The sequence below is a fragment of the Choloepus didactylus genome, chromosome 8 (genome assembly GCF_015220235.1).
Source record: "Choloepus didactylus isolate mChoDid1 chromosome 8, mChoDid1.pri, whole genome shotgun sequence".
NCBI classification, from domain to species: Eukaryota; Metazoa; Chordata; class Mammalia; order Pilosa; family Megalonychidae; genus Choloepus; species Choloepus didactylus.
In genome coordinates this window covers 67,023,888-67,039,186 of record NC_051314.1, presented here as the reverse complement: position 1 = coordinate 67,039,186, position 15,299 = coordinate 67,023,888, and the positions used below count along the sequence as shown (strand labels likewise).

The 15,299-nt window shown below is 37.3% G+C and overlaps 1 protein-coding gene across 1 annotated transcript in view; it reads right to left on the bottom strand.

Annotated features, from left to right (window-relative positions):
• Positions 1-15,299, bottom strand: part of GNS (glucosamine (N-acetyl)-6-sulfatase) — a 36,587-nt gene that overhangs the window by 12,453 nt on the left and 8,835 nt on the right. Inside the window, exons 5-10 of the mRNA XM_037845893.1 lie at positions 15,120-15,218; positions 13,421-13,588; positions 11,831-11,913; positions 10,411-10,529; positions 8,486-8,589; positions 967-1,068 (exon numbers count right to left, since the gene is read on the bottom strand). Of these exons, the coding sequence (XP_037701821.1) occupies positions 967-1,068; positions 8,486-8,589; positions 10,411-10,529; positions 11,831-11,913; positions 13,421-13,588; positions 15,120-15,218 (675 nt within the window). The remainder of the gene's footprint in view (positions 1-966; positions 1,069-8,485; positions 8,590-10,410; positions 10,530-11,830; positions 11,914-13,420; positions 13,589-15,119; positions 15,219-15,299) is intronic.

Below are 15,299 nucleotides of genomic sequence, written 5' to 3'. Positions count from 1 at the left end.
AAATTGGATGGTGGGTTCATGGGTATTTCTTTTGTTTCATACCTTAAGTGAATTACAGGTATTCTCTTGTATGAATCAGGTACTACCTAACAATAAATAGTACTAGATTCAGACAAATCAGTAAGAGTCATCTATAATTTTTATCAAAAAGAGACAGTCACTATTTACATTTTAGAATTGATCTTTCCAAATGTCCTTATGTTTAAGCATATCCACATACATTTTTAATGGGGACAGATGCTGTTTTGTAACCTCCTTTTCTCCCTATCATAAGTTGTAGGCATCTTTCCAAGTCAACGTATGCAGATCTGCATCATTTAGTGCTGGTTTAATATTCTGTTATTTAAATGTGCCACAACTTTCCCAATCCTCTAATGGATATTTAGGTTTCCGGTTTTCTTCTATGACTAAAACAGGTTCATTTTCATACAGTTTTCTGTGTACTATCAGGCACATGGTAGGTAATTAAATATTTCTTGAATGATTTCCTTAGAATAAATTCCCAGATGGAATTGCTGGATGTGTGTATTCTGAAGTGATAAGTGACTTGTCGTATTAACCTCCGGATAGGTTATACTGATAACACTAATACAGTGTATGACTACTTTCCATGTCCTCAGTCTTTGGCAAGTACTGGGTATTAATCTTTTCATTTTTTTCCAGTTCTGCAGCTCATAAAGTTCTCCTGCAGTTAAGAATTTCTTTGATCACCACGGAAGTAATCTTTCTGCATTCTATAGCCATTTCTAATTCTTCTGTGAGTTGATTAGTCACCTCTTTTGCCTATTTTTCTATTGGAATAAGTAACCTTTGGTTTCTAAGAACTTATATATTAAGACTAATTATCGTTTTTTATATAGGTTGTAAAATGGAATGGTTTTTTAAAATGTTAAAATCTTTATATAACCTAGAACTTATACAACTGGGAAGTCTTGGCTCAGGCCTGATTGAGGGCTTTATACTCACCAAAATGGGCAATAAAGACATCCCATCCATCTGTGTCTTATTCAGGTTATAGCCTGCGATGTCCAAAATAGTAGGACCCAAGTCAATGTTGGCAACGAGCATCTATAAGAGGAAAAGAAAAACTGAGAACACAATTGGTCCTGTTCTTCCTTTTCTGCCTGTACTAAGGCTCTCTTCCCCTGATCCCACCCATGAAACAAATAGCACTTACTACCTTTTGTACAGCCCCACACTTACTGTTAGTCTTACAAGTTTCATACATTCAAATATAGTTATAATGACTTAAACCCCCACTGGGAAGTTATATATTCATTCGAATCATACTGTTACTGAGTAAAACATTTTAAAAACACCTTTGTGATTACTCTGAGTCTGTTTATGAATCATGAGAAAAATGCTGGTCTAATTATTTTATATAAACTGTTTTCCAACTTGATTATTCAGATTACTTCACTGAGGTCTGACTTCAAATGGATTCCCGACATTTTTGAAAGCCTCAAAGGTTGTTTGCTTCCCACCAACAAGGATATTAGCATATTTATAGTTTCTCAGAGTGAGAACACTGCTAAAAAATGTTTCCAATAGGCTTTGAAGGCTGCAAAAGACTTATTCCAATGATACATCAAAAAAAAAAAGTACAAAACTTCAGTGTTTTTAAACAAACACTCTAGAAATTAAAGACAGTGGCCTGCATTTATACCTTACCTTATTTCCCTGGTCTATTAGATTATTTTTCTTCTATATACAATGCCTCTACAGGGTCTAAACCAGCACTTTCCAATAGCAACACAATGGGGGCCACATATATAATTTAACACTAGTTAGTAACCTTATTAAATTAAAAAACAAAACAGGTGAAATTCATTGTATGTATTTTATTTAACCTAGTATGGCAAAACAAATTCTACAACATGTAAGCAATATAATGAGATTTTACATTTTTTTGAACTAAGTATTTTTGTAATAACACACCTCAATTTGGACTAGCCACATTTCAAGTGCTCAATAGCCACATGTGGCTGGTAGTTACTGTAGTGGACAGCAAGGGCTAAAGAGGACCTAAGCCTAGGCTTAGAACTCACTTGGTTGCAGGCTAGAAAAAATTCAGCAGTGAAGACAATGCATGAGGGAAACAAAGGGGAAGTGAGAAAAGTGGGAACTAATGTTTATGGGGAACCTACTCTGTGCCAGGTGCTCAAAATTTATTCTCATTTAATCCTTACAGCAATCCTAGCATAGGTATGCATCCCATTTTACACATGAGGAAATGAAACAAGAGAAGTACTTGGAACAAAGTCAGTAGCTTGTAACTGGAAAAGCTATCATTTGCTGAAAGGAAATAACAGTCTTAGATCTTAGATCAACTTATGAGAGGTCAAAAGGGTTTGCTGTTATTTTTAAATTTATGATTCAGTTTATCTTGTCAAATCAGAACACATCAGTTCATAAGGTAAGAGAAACTTTTCTTGGTATTTTAAAAAAATTTTGTTATGTTGGTCATTTATATATGACATTGAAAAACAGAACTGATTTTATTCTTGGTGGAAAAATGCAAACATTCTATCCACAAGTTAATTCTTTTAGCAAGTCTCAATAAAACTCTGAAGATGTAGTGTTAATTATAGTTCCATAACAACATATTCCATAAACAAACAGAAGGATTAAAAAACCCTGACACTTTAAATTTAAAAACAAAACCAATTTTAGGTTGTTTTTAATTATTCCTTTATTTTGGTTTTGTTCGAAATGTTTTTTATTGTTTGTTTTTTAATTTTTTTGATAATGTTAAAAAAACGATTGTTAAAAAAAGTAAATGAACAATGGGGGAGGAGGGAAATGGAATGTTTTGGATGTTCTTTTTTATTTTAATTTTTATTTTATTTTTTGGAGTAATGCTAATGTTCAAAGATTGATTGTAGTGATGAATGCACAACTAAATGATGAACAACTGACTGCATACTTTGGAGGATTGTATGTTATGTGAATATATCTCAATAAAACTGCATTAAAAAAATAAAAAGAATGGCATGCAGCAGCCATAAAAAACTGCAATGAAGTATAACATGTAGCAACATGGGAAAATGCCTATAACACAGCTTTAAATAAAAAAAAAACAAAACAAAACTGTGTATATCCTATAATTATAACCATTTAATAAAATGAACATGAAGATGCCTTGGAAGGAAGTACACAATCATGTTCACAGTGCTTGTGTTCACATGGTAGCTTTGTGGGTTTGCTTCTCATTTTCTCTTTTCCAAAATGTTTATAATGTGCTGTTTTTAAAAAAACGATATATTTAAAAATAACTGAAAAATTGAAATCTGGGCTGCTCCACAGGAAATGAATAGTTTCTATACCAATGTCTCTATTTCCCTTTAGAGAAAATAAAGCCCCTTCATCTCTTATATTAAAAAAACAAAAAACAAAAAAACAAAACAACAACAAAAAAACAAAACCAGAAGTATAGCTCAGAGGACAAGAAAACATCTCTGGAGCACTGCTCATCAAGGGCCAGGTTTTTTGATAGCTAGGCTGGCTCTTGGAGGCAGAATATATATCCTGGCCCTGAACCAATTACTGTAACTCTGCAGCTGTCAGAAATTACTACTTAGTGGCAGACAGTTCATGAGAAACAGATCCATGTACTACTGAAAACAAAACAAAAAACCCTATGTCTTCAGGGATTATACAAGACCCAGGGTTACAAACAAGTATCTTTCCTGGATTCAAGTTCCCCAGGCAACGTGAGCAGCTCGGAACATGATCATCGAGGATGGGTATGAATGTGGAAGAGGACCAAGGCAGGACAAGAGAGGCAAGAGAGAAAGCCGCCAGAATTAGATCCAGGCACAAGGTGTCCACAGACCCTGAAAGGAACAGTGTTACTAACAGATCTTCAGCAATGCCTGCAGTATGGATGAAGCAAAGTGATTTCCACAGATAGTACTAATAGTCTAACGCAATTTTATAAGAAAAGAAAAAGGGTAAAAACTAGAATAAAATCTGCAGAGATATAAAATGGTGATTGCCATTCTCACCAGGAATTGCCTCAGGAGCCACCAGCTATAATCTGGGAGGCTCTTTCCAAAGGCTTTTTTTGTTCTATGGGAGAAAGGTCTGTAAGTTTCCAGTATAAATCAAGAGTCACTAAGACTCTGCTCAAGTACCATAAACACACATTCCAGGACTCTCTCTCCCAGATGATTACAATCTTCAAATTATCCCTAAAAATGATGAATAAATTCTCTTCTTTAGTATGATTTGTTTGGTAGGATGTCAACAAATGTGAGAATGCTAGTGGATACCCAGTGTGAATGAAGAATTCAAGAGAGAATTATACCTAACTCAGGTTTTCATATAACCAAGAATTAGAATGAACTGTATGGCCCCCTCACTGTAATGACTTCTAGAAACATTAGCATTTCAAGCTCCTACAATGGTATTGCTTTTATCACTAAGTATAAACTTAAAGTTAACATCCAGTTTCATTTATGGATTTGGAAGAGAAAAAAGCTTTGACAAGATCAAAAGTAAATTATTTCATAAATCATAGCTCACAGAGAATGTTCTTAGGATTTAAGTATGTAGACATTCTGATTAAATAAAATCTCCTAGAAAACCCTGAGGCAGGGATATCATGCCTTGAGCCTTGAATCTGCTTATTTTTAACTGGAAGAATGACAGTGTTTCATAATTACTGAAAAAAAAAAAAAAATAGAAGGAGTAAGGCAATGGGTTCTCAGGAGAACACATCAGGTTTCTAAATAGATACTAAGCCCTGTGTTAAAGAATTCATGGAAGGCTTTCAAAGAAAAGACTAAAAGCACATCAAAAACACCCCAAAAACATTTAGTGAAAGGCAAAGTAAATGCATGAGTAAGGAAGCAGAGAACAACCCACATCTTGGACTACTTCAGCTGCATTTGCCACTCGGTCCCAGCTTCCACTACAAGGAAGAAATTAGGGTTTCACCCAATCACACCTGAGAATTTAGTATAACACCCTACCAATTTTCACAACTAGGGAACCAAGGCTTAGAGAGATTAAGTACCTTGTCCATAGTCCTGTGGCCCAAATGTGGTGTTCCTGATTTCCCAGTTCAGTTCTATTTCCCTTGGACCATGCTGTGTCATTAAAGGTTTCCCATAAACCTTTTTTCCTTCTAAAAACTCTTTTGAAGAACTCTCACTACCAAATCTAAAGCTGGTTTAATTTCTAGCCGGAAAGGAAAACAACTTTAACAGTCAATCTTTTACATCCAGGTATATTACCCATCCCTGCTGTCCCCCCGAGCTGACACAGAGACCACGATTAGTCAAAGCACTGTTTTGCTATTAGGCTGTTGGGAGCTCAGCTCTTTGTACCCAACCTAACCACCCTAAGCCACTTATACAGAACAACTGTCACTGAAGCAATTGTGTTGCTAATAGATGATGAATCACCCACCCTCTGAACTTCTTTGTGACAGATAAAAGCTGCTACATTTCATACTTCTCAAACTACATTTGTCAGCACAGCAGTGTGGAAAAAACATGGATTTTGGGAGCAAAATTATTTTTCAGGCCTCATTCTGCCATTTACCCTGGGACCTTGGTAAAGTCTGTTCAACCAATCTGGATGCCCAATGTGTGTTAAGGGCAGGGTATTTTTAAATTTAGATAGTTCCTCGTCACTAGGAACTCTCAGAGTAAGACACATAGATACAATATGGTGTAAGTGTGAGGCCAGCTGGGAACATGTAGGAAGAGCACCTGCCCTATGTAGGGATAGGGTCTGGGGTGAATTCCTGAAGGGGGGCCCTTAAACCAAAGCCCTAAAGGACAGTTAGCTCGGCACAAGGGGCATGAGCTGAGCATTCCAGACAGAAGGAGCAGTTGTACAAATGCCAAGAGGTGAGAGAGATGGTTCACTTGAGGAACTGAAAGCAGTTCAGTACAACTGCCACCTTTTGTACATTGAACAAGCCAAGCAAATTCTCACATCTGGCCTTTGCATTTATTGTCGTGCTCAGGGCACCCGTCCCACAGATCTTCATGACTAAATCCTTTTCAATATCCATGTTTCTGCTCAAATGTCTCAGGGGCTTTTGCTGACTACCTGTATCTAAAGTCTCTGGCTCAATCTGCAAAACATTTTCATGCTTCCCTATTTTCTCCCCAGCACCAATCACTGACATTCTCATTCATTCATTTGTTCTCATTTGTCTATCATCCTTTGTTGGGCTATAAACTCCCTCAGGGGTAGGAACCTTATCCGTCTTGTTTGCTGCCAAAACCTGAGTACATAGAACAGTGTCTGGTTTGTAGGAGGTGCTCAATAAACATGTTGCCTAAATGCAACAGAGGATTCATGGAGCAGAGGGCCTGAAAAAGGAGGCAGGTGCCATATTGTAAAAAGCCTTGGATTATCCTAAGGGATTTTTCTGGAATCCCAGTTTCCTTAGCTCTAATGGGGTCAAAGATGTCTATCACCCAAGGCAGTTGGAGATTAAACAAGAACACGTGAAGCAACTGACTGGAAGTATCTCAATCATAGTCACAATTTAACTTCTCCAGCTTTGAGAGCGGAGCCTCAGTGTAGCTGCTATAGTTTTCCTGATGTCAGGACAGACAAGGGAACCTTCTGGTATAGGGATTAAGAAAAGAACTGATCTTCCCTGCTTGCTCAAGGTTGTATCCAAAGCGCCTGGTGTACCGTGCTGTTACGAGAAGATACTTAAAAAATACTTGTTGTCTGAGATACAGTGCAAAGTTTAAGTGTAGGGACTCTTGGAGCCAGACTGCACAGAGTTCAAATGCAAGGCTTGGCCACTTTTTAGCTAAATGATCTTGGGAAACCCATTTAACTTCTGTACCTCAGTTTCTTCATCTGTAAAATTGGGATAATGGAACTATCTCATAAATTTGTGAGGATTAAGTGCGGCAATACAGGTAAAACACATAAAATAGTACCCAACACACACTAAGCATTCATATATGCTAGTTACTATGGCTGAGATGGCTTCTTAGATGCTAGGCTTCATTTGGATTGCTTAGAGAAAAGGTGAAGTTTCTGATTCGAGTAACTTAAAGGAACAGTTTGTTCCATGAGTAGCTCTTCCCCACACTGGTTACAAATGACCTTAGCAGCTCTGCCCCTTGGACATGCACACAGCTGCAGACAATACTCTCCTCAATCAGTTCTGAATACCAAACTCAATAAAAACTCTTTAAGATTTAATGGTCTTCCAAACTTGCCTATCTCCTTTGAAAGGAGAGGGAGATTTTAGATGGCACTGAAACCTGTAGTTGAAAGTGACTGGCCTTAGGAACGTGGGTCTTGAAGAGAAAAAGAAAACTCAGAAGACAATTATGAAGGTTGTTTTACTTTCCTCAGAGAATTTTAACAGCACTCCAACAAGAGCACTGAAAAAGGGAATGAGTGACAAAGTCCTCTACTGGCATTTAAGCAAGTAAACATTAAACCCCCCAAATTAAATCAAAATGTCCAATATACTCAGAAAATCTAGTCCATTTTGAAATCCAGTTTGCAATTTCAGCTTGAAATCCAATTTGCAATTTCAGCTTAAATTACGTATTCATTCAGTTTTTTTTTTTTTTTTTTTTTGGCCTCATAGAACTAGGGCTGAAATTGTGGTATCAGGAAGGAGAGCAGATATAAATGTAGAGCCTGTCAACTCCTACTTCCCAGATTTGGGGGAAAGTGTTTTGGAACAAGGTACCCACAATCTCCCGGAACAAAGTACCTCAGTCCTAAGTACTAAGTTTGGAAAAAGTGAAACCAAATGGAAACGGCAACAACAGAATGTTATGTAACTATGACAATTCTAGGAGAGAGACCCAGGAAAGCAAAAAAGTATTACTAACGAAGAGTCCCATTCAGGGAGAGATTAATTCTCAGAAAACATGTTTCCTATAGCCTTATACTCAAGGAAGGTCAGATTTGTAGCACATACTGCCTGGTCAGAAATGCAGAAATCAGAATCTGCAGGGGATTCACATGCACAGTAAAACCTGAGAAGCTCTGCTCTGCAGGAGAGTGGGCCCCAAATCAGGCACATCTCAGACTCATCTATAAACTTTTTTTTTTAAAAAAGGCAGATGCTGGGTCTCTAATTCCAGACCCAATGAGTCAAACAGAATCTTTTCCCACTTTGCCCAAGGATATTCCATTTTCTTCACAATTTCAGAGGGTGATTGTGCTGAGCACCCTAGCTGAGAATCCCTGCTTTAAGACAAAGTAAAGATCTAATCTCCAAAGACAAACAAAACTATTCATGCAGATGTAATACACATGTATAGGGAAAAAATCTGGTTATTGGAGGGTGGAGGGGTGGGAAAAAAAGGCTTAAAACAATAAAAGGAATCACTGTTTCTAAGGTTAGTAAACACACAAAGATTGTAGGCCGATTAGCATTACTGACTGATTCTCATGGAAGGAGAAACTTAACCAATCACTTCTCACTACTCTCTTAGGCAAATGCCTACCTGCAAACATCATCTTGTTAGGTACTCACCTTGCTTGTCTGATTTGCTTTGATCCCAGGCCCTCGAACCAATAGTGGAACTTTGATATCAAACTCATACAGCTGTCTTTTGTCTATTGGCAATGAAAACTGCCCTGAAAACAAAACACACAGGGTAAAGATGGAGCCATGACAGAAGTCCTGCTCATGCTTTGCTTCAATTCTTCAACCAGGAACAAAATTAAAACAACTTTGTTCTACTAATTATGGTGGTTTAATAGCTTTAATTTGCCTGGGTTTCTTATTCCCACAAGGCAGGAAACACTGCATTCACTGCATTCATTTAAATAAATGCCTACAAGGGATTCCCACTGATCTAACACAGGACAAAGTGAGCAAAAATGTACTGAAACAGAAATCCATAAAAATCGGTGTTTACAATGATGCCAAATGAATGAGGTTAATCCAAACATTGCTAAAGGAAATAAACATTTATCCTGCCTTTCCTGAATGAATGTCATTTCAAGATAACCACATAGTTGATGAGAGGTCACTCCTCTCTGAGGAATCCCAGTTAATAAATGCAAAAGGAAAGACAGAATTATGAAGTCAACATTTTGCAGTTCCTAAGGGAATACTGGATTTAGTAACAATCATTAATGGAAGCTTTAATCATACAAAGGTGCACAGGAAGGGTCAGGCTGATTACACCAGGACCACCGTCCACACCAGCGTCTCAAAGTGGAGCAGCAGCACCGTGGGCCTCATGATATGACACAGCAGTTAAGGAAGCAGCCATCACTGAGGAAGCACTGTTGCCTGAAAATGTGAATTTCAAGCCTCTAGATCTAACTCCCAATCTCTAAAAAAAAAATGCTGAGTATAATGAATGACTTAAGGCATCACAAGACAGCAATTAAACAAATTCAGAATGTGGGATATTCTGAAGGACACAAGACCCACTTTTTCCAACAAATCAGTGGCAGAATGAAAACAATACTGAATTGCAGTGTGCAGACCTTGTCTGCATCCTGATAAATAATAAATTGCTAAAAAAATGAAGGAAACCTGAATATAGACTGGGTATTATATGATATTAAGGAATTACTGTTAATTTCTTAAGGAAGATAACTGGCCTGGTGAAGTAAAAATGATCCTTTATAAGTCAGATGTACATGCAAGTATTGAAATCACAATGTCTGGGATTTGCTTCAAAACATTCTAGCAACAAAGCAAAGCAAAACAAAAATGTGGAACAGGTAGAAAAATTCAAAAGACTGGCCATATGGAGCTGAAAAATCAAAGCTGAAAAATGGGGGTTATTTTAATAGTCTCTACTTTGAGTATTTAAACATACAATAAATTAATTTGAATATTTCTAATCAACCTGCTCCTATATAAGCATGCCTCCAGTTAATTACATTTTAATGGAAATTCTTAGATGGAGAAAGAAGAAAACATTTGTTTTTAACTACAGAAGTTCCAAGTAGAAAGGATGGAAGGCAAGGACAGGGGGCTGACTCATATTGCAGTTAAAAAAAAAATTCAAAACTAATTTCACAATTTAGCCCAAGGTTTTCCCCAAGATAACCTTTTTTTTGGTCTAAATGTCTAGAATGTGTTACCCTTACTCTCTAAGTCCTACTAATCCTTTATATTGAGTTCATTTTCTTAACTCTTCCTGTCTGACTCAAAAAGCCTTTCTGACTCAAACCCATGAAGATCACTCTCTACTCCCTATTCCTAGACATCATGTAATTTAGCATATAAACAGCAAATAATGAATCCTGGTCTCTCCATATGGGAATGACTTGCCTTCCCCCACTCCCCCAACCCAGAGTGGTCCTAAAGGCAAGTCCCTCTCCTCTAGCATGTCCACTGCTTAAAAGGACTAGAATTTCCTGCCATGCTACTGACTGGGTGAAAGAGGAAAGACACTCACAGAGATCACGGGAATACTTAACCCTGCCCGTTACCTGTGTGATAGCCATTGTCTGATGTGTAAAAGATGTAAGTGTTATTGAGATCCCCATTGAACTCCAATCTCTTTACCAGTTTCTCCACAAGGTCATCAACTGAGAGCAGAGTCTGCCACCTGCATATGAACAGAGGAAGCAAGTGACTTCAGAGGCAATGGCTGGGGTATCACTACCTTTCAAAAAAAGCAAAAACAAACTCCAAAAAGAAACAAAAATCATTCAAGTCCCAAATCCCCTACAAAAATAGATTAAAAAATAACAGAATGTAATCAGTTCATTCCAAAATTAACTGTTTCCAAAGCAACAAATTAGGCTTTTTATAACCAGTTAGCTTTATTATTTATTGTTACTGGTGATGAGAGTAAACTAATTACTACAGATTATTTCAGATATACCTGTGCTACAACAGGGTTTAACAGCCTAAACCAGGGACTGGCAAACTGCGGTCAATGGGCCATGGCTGGTCTGTCATGTTTTTATATATAAAGTTTTATCAGAACAGAGCCATGCTCATTCATTTACACATTGTCTAGGGCTGATTTTGCATTATAACAGCAGAGTTAAATAATGACAACAGAGACACCTGTTGGCCTTCAAGTCTGTAATATTTACTATCCGGCCCTTTATAGAAAAAGTTTGCAGACCCCTAGTCTAAACTTCTAAATACTCCCTAAGGGAAAGTAATGGATTTAAAAAAATTGACAAAAGAATTTCTTGGAAATTCCAAAGAGCAAAGGCAAATATTTTACTCCAGTCTAAACCTTTGGGTCTTTTGTCAAATACTTGAGCTGATCTCTCAACAAATGACATTTTCTTTAGACTAGGAAAAAAAAAATTCTACTTTATGGTTAAAGTTTTCAATATTAACAAGTCATAAAAATGGATTTAACTGGACTTGAGGTCCAAAGGCCACCTCATACCACCTGAATGTAAAGGAATTTTTCCCATAACACCATCTTTCCTACTGACTTGCTCCCCATCCTTGCCTTGTCTCAAAAATAACCACGTGGTCAGAAGACATTTGAAATGAAAATGTCAGTGTAAGACTAGCAAAACACATCTGTTCTAGAATTTTTTAAACCCTTACCAAGGGAAAAAAAAGGGATGTTTCAACTGAAATTTATCAATTCATCTAATCACAGGACATCAAAATAGTAGTGTTCCCAACTAGGAATTTTAGGGAGTTGTTGTTTTTTAATTTCAAGCAAGAAAACTGAGTTGTGAATGAGTACATTCAGCTTTGGAAAACAATCTTATTTAAACTAGGGCATCCTGTTTTCAAATTTTAGAAGTTTTAAAATAAAATACTTTGCATTAAAAAACAAACAAAAAAAACCCCACATGGGGCAGTCCCCTGTTCATGAGTATCTGGAGGATCCTCAAAGACCACCCAGATTGAGAAAGTAGCAGCTCTTACCTTCCTCTAAATGCATTATCTAAAAACTGTATTGAAGAATTAGTCATTGGAGTCTTGGCTTGCCTAATTAACCAGTGCTTGTTCTAAAATTTAGAAGAAAACAATATGTTAACACCAAATCACCACAGCAGAATTAACTACTAGAGTAAACAGTGAAAAGGATCATTTTACACTTTAACAGAAATGAACTACTTGGAAACTGTTTAAACAACTTTAGACTTTCCCTCCCCTCCACTCAGTTCCTAAAAGAAAATTTCTGCAAGTTAATTTTATGCTATCACTCATTTGTCAGATTCTGCCTGCCACTTTTTTTTTTTTTAATTAAATTCAGTTTTATTGAAATACATTCACACACCATACAATCATCCATGGTATACAATCCACTGTCCACAGTATGATAACATAGTTATGCGCTCATCACCACAATCTATCTCTGAACATTTTCCTTACATCAGAAAGAACCAGAACAAGAATAAAACATAAAAGTGAAAAAGAACACCCAAATCATCCCCCCATCCCACCCCATTTGTTCTTTAGTTTTTATCCCCATTTTTCTACTCATCCATACACTAGATAAAAGGGGTGTGATCCACAAGGTCTTCATAATCACACTGTCACCCCTTGTAATCTACATTATTATATAATTGTCTTCAGGAGTCCAGACTGCTGGGTTGGAGTTTGGTAGTTTCAGGTATTTACTTCTAGCTATTCCAATACATTAAAACCTAAGAGGTGTTATCTATATAGTGCATAAGAATGTCAACCAGAGTGACCTCTCGACTCCATTTGAAATCTCTCAGCCACTGAAACTATTTCGTCTCATTTTGCATCCCCCTTTTGGTCAAGAAGATACTCTCAGTCCCATGATGCCAGGTCCACATTCATCCCCGGGAGTCATATTCTGCATTGCCAGGGAGATTTACACCCCTGGGAGTCGGGTCCCATGTAGGGGGGAGGGCAGCGAGTTCACCTGTCTAGATGGCTCGGTAAGAGAGAGAGAGGTGCCTGCCACTTTTTATACTGTAAAAGACCTCAGCCCCTTTGCTAGCAGCATTTATAACCTTAACAAAAGATTTATTCAATAACATTGGGAAACTATTGGCTAAAATCAGATTAGATTAGTAACTTTGATTCTGTGCATTGAGTCTTCTAGAACTACAAGTTGAGTAAAGATTATTAACTTTACCTTCCTCTAAGTTCTGCCTAAGAAGTTATCATTACACCTGCTCTTTATTTTCCTACCCTAGACCCTTGGGAAAAATCCCACTGTAGGAACATGTATCAGCCACTGCCAGGGGGAGGAGAGCCAACCCCAAGGTTATCAGGAGAGCCTGAGTGATACTTCTGTTCAGGAAAGATGACATTTCCTTAACATTCTCTGTGGACTCTCCAGCTGCTCACTGGATACACAACAGGAATCTCTGTATTTCTCGAGCAAGGTAATACTATCTATGGTCCTTGGGACAGGTGCAATTATCTTTAAAAGATCTTGAAGGAAAACCAGCAAAATGGCTCAAAGGCTTCCTGACAAGTATATTACATAATTAATTACATTGAGTATGGTTTAATTCAAGGATTAGGGAAAGCTACCATTCCATGGATGTTGAAGTTCTTGTTTCTTGGTGCAAAGACATTCTGGAAGCTCTTCTGGTACTGAGGTGCAGCTGTCCAAGGTGAATGAGGTGCTGGAGTGGAGATCATCATGAAGAATGGCTCGGAGTTGGACTTGTAGTCCAGGAAGTCCAAGGAGACATTAGCCTGAGACATACAAAGATGCTGTCATCTCCTACCTTATCCATAGTTGAGTACTTAACAGATAAATATTCTCTGGTGAACAGAGGAAATAGGGTCACATTAGCTTTTAATGCATCTTAGCAGACTTAAGTCAGTTATTTTCTAAGTGTGCTGCTGGAACAAATACATTTAGCTTTTGGGCAATACTTAACACTAAAAATTTTAAAAACATATGATCATAAGTAAGAGACTAAGACCTTGATGATTTTACATGATCCAGAAGTTGTTATAACTTTATAAGAAAATAGCTATTTGGTCATTTTAGCATTAACTTACATAAATGCAGCTTAGATTACATACATTTGATGCCTTAAAAATGTAAAAAAAGAGCCAGCCTAATTCAGAAGAGTGGGAAAGGTGGATTAAGTTATCTTAAACTTTTAAATTATGCACAAAGATGTCATACATTATGCTGGCTGAAGTAGCTAAACTTAATGAATAATATTAAATACAAATACTTCACACTAAGCCTTTAATTTAGATGGGCTTATATTTTGTTGTTTGCTTATCTGGAGATACTTTATGAAAATAAAGCATCCCACATACATGTTATGTTTTCAATTTACATGACCATTTATTCCCAAAACTAAATTCAAGAGATTCTGACTGACTGGAATTCCTACCACTCTCCTGCTGCCTACTTTACTCCAGCCATATCAATTTCTTTGTGGTTTCCCGACTACTCCAGTCAACACTCCTGCCTCAGGGTCCTCACAGTCTTTGTTTCCTCTGCCTGTGTCACTCCTTCCCCTGATCTATATAGCTCAGGTTGCTGCTTAATGTTACTCAAGTAATCCCCATACCCTGCCTTATTTCTCTAACCCATCACCACCAAATGGGATAACAAATGAGTATGTACATTTACATATCTACCTACACACACACACACACACATGAATGAAAGAATAAAATCTCCTACTGCTAGAAAGTTACCTTCCACAGAATTGGGGTGTTTGCTTCATGCACCGTTGAACACTTGCCCTAATGGGTGCTCAAAATTTGGTGAATGAATGCCCTATAGAGGGTTGCCATTTAGAAACACCTTAGGATAGGAGGGTCCCAAATCCACTCAATTTCAGTAATTCCTTACAGATAAATATACAATACCCAAAGAACTCTCATATCTCCTGCCTCCACCCTTCATGATAAAGCCTATGAATACCCCATCATGGAGCCTCTGAGTAAAACCAGGATCAAGAGCAGGAACCCCTAAAAAGGAAACCCTTTATAAAATAATTTCTGTATTCTTAGAGATCAGCTTTCGGAAAAGGGATTTGTTGCTTGAATTTCAAGAACATAAGATCTGAGCCTGGCTTATATAACAAAGGAAAACACTCTCAGAAGATTTTAATCAGTTGGAAATATTCTTTGGCAGTTAGACTAAAGTTATTATGCATTTCCATACCCAGCATGAACAAATATGACTCAAGGTTTTCCAGGCAAAGACTAACCAAATGTGAGCAAAACCTGCAAGGACAGAGCTACAGTAACTCACCAAAACATCCGTTAGATAGTCCACACTGTAGTTTTCACCATGCTTCCGTGCCTTCCCATTGATAGAGAGGGTATAATTATAGTATTTAGAATTCTTTTCCTGTTTAAAAAGAAAAACATAAAATTTCTTATGAGGTTAGCCCACAACCCAAAATGAAAGTCTGAATCCAGGCTGTGCTCA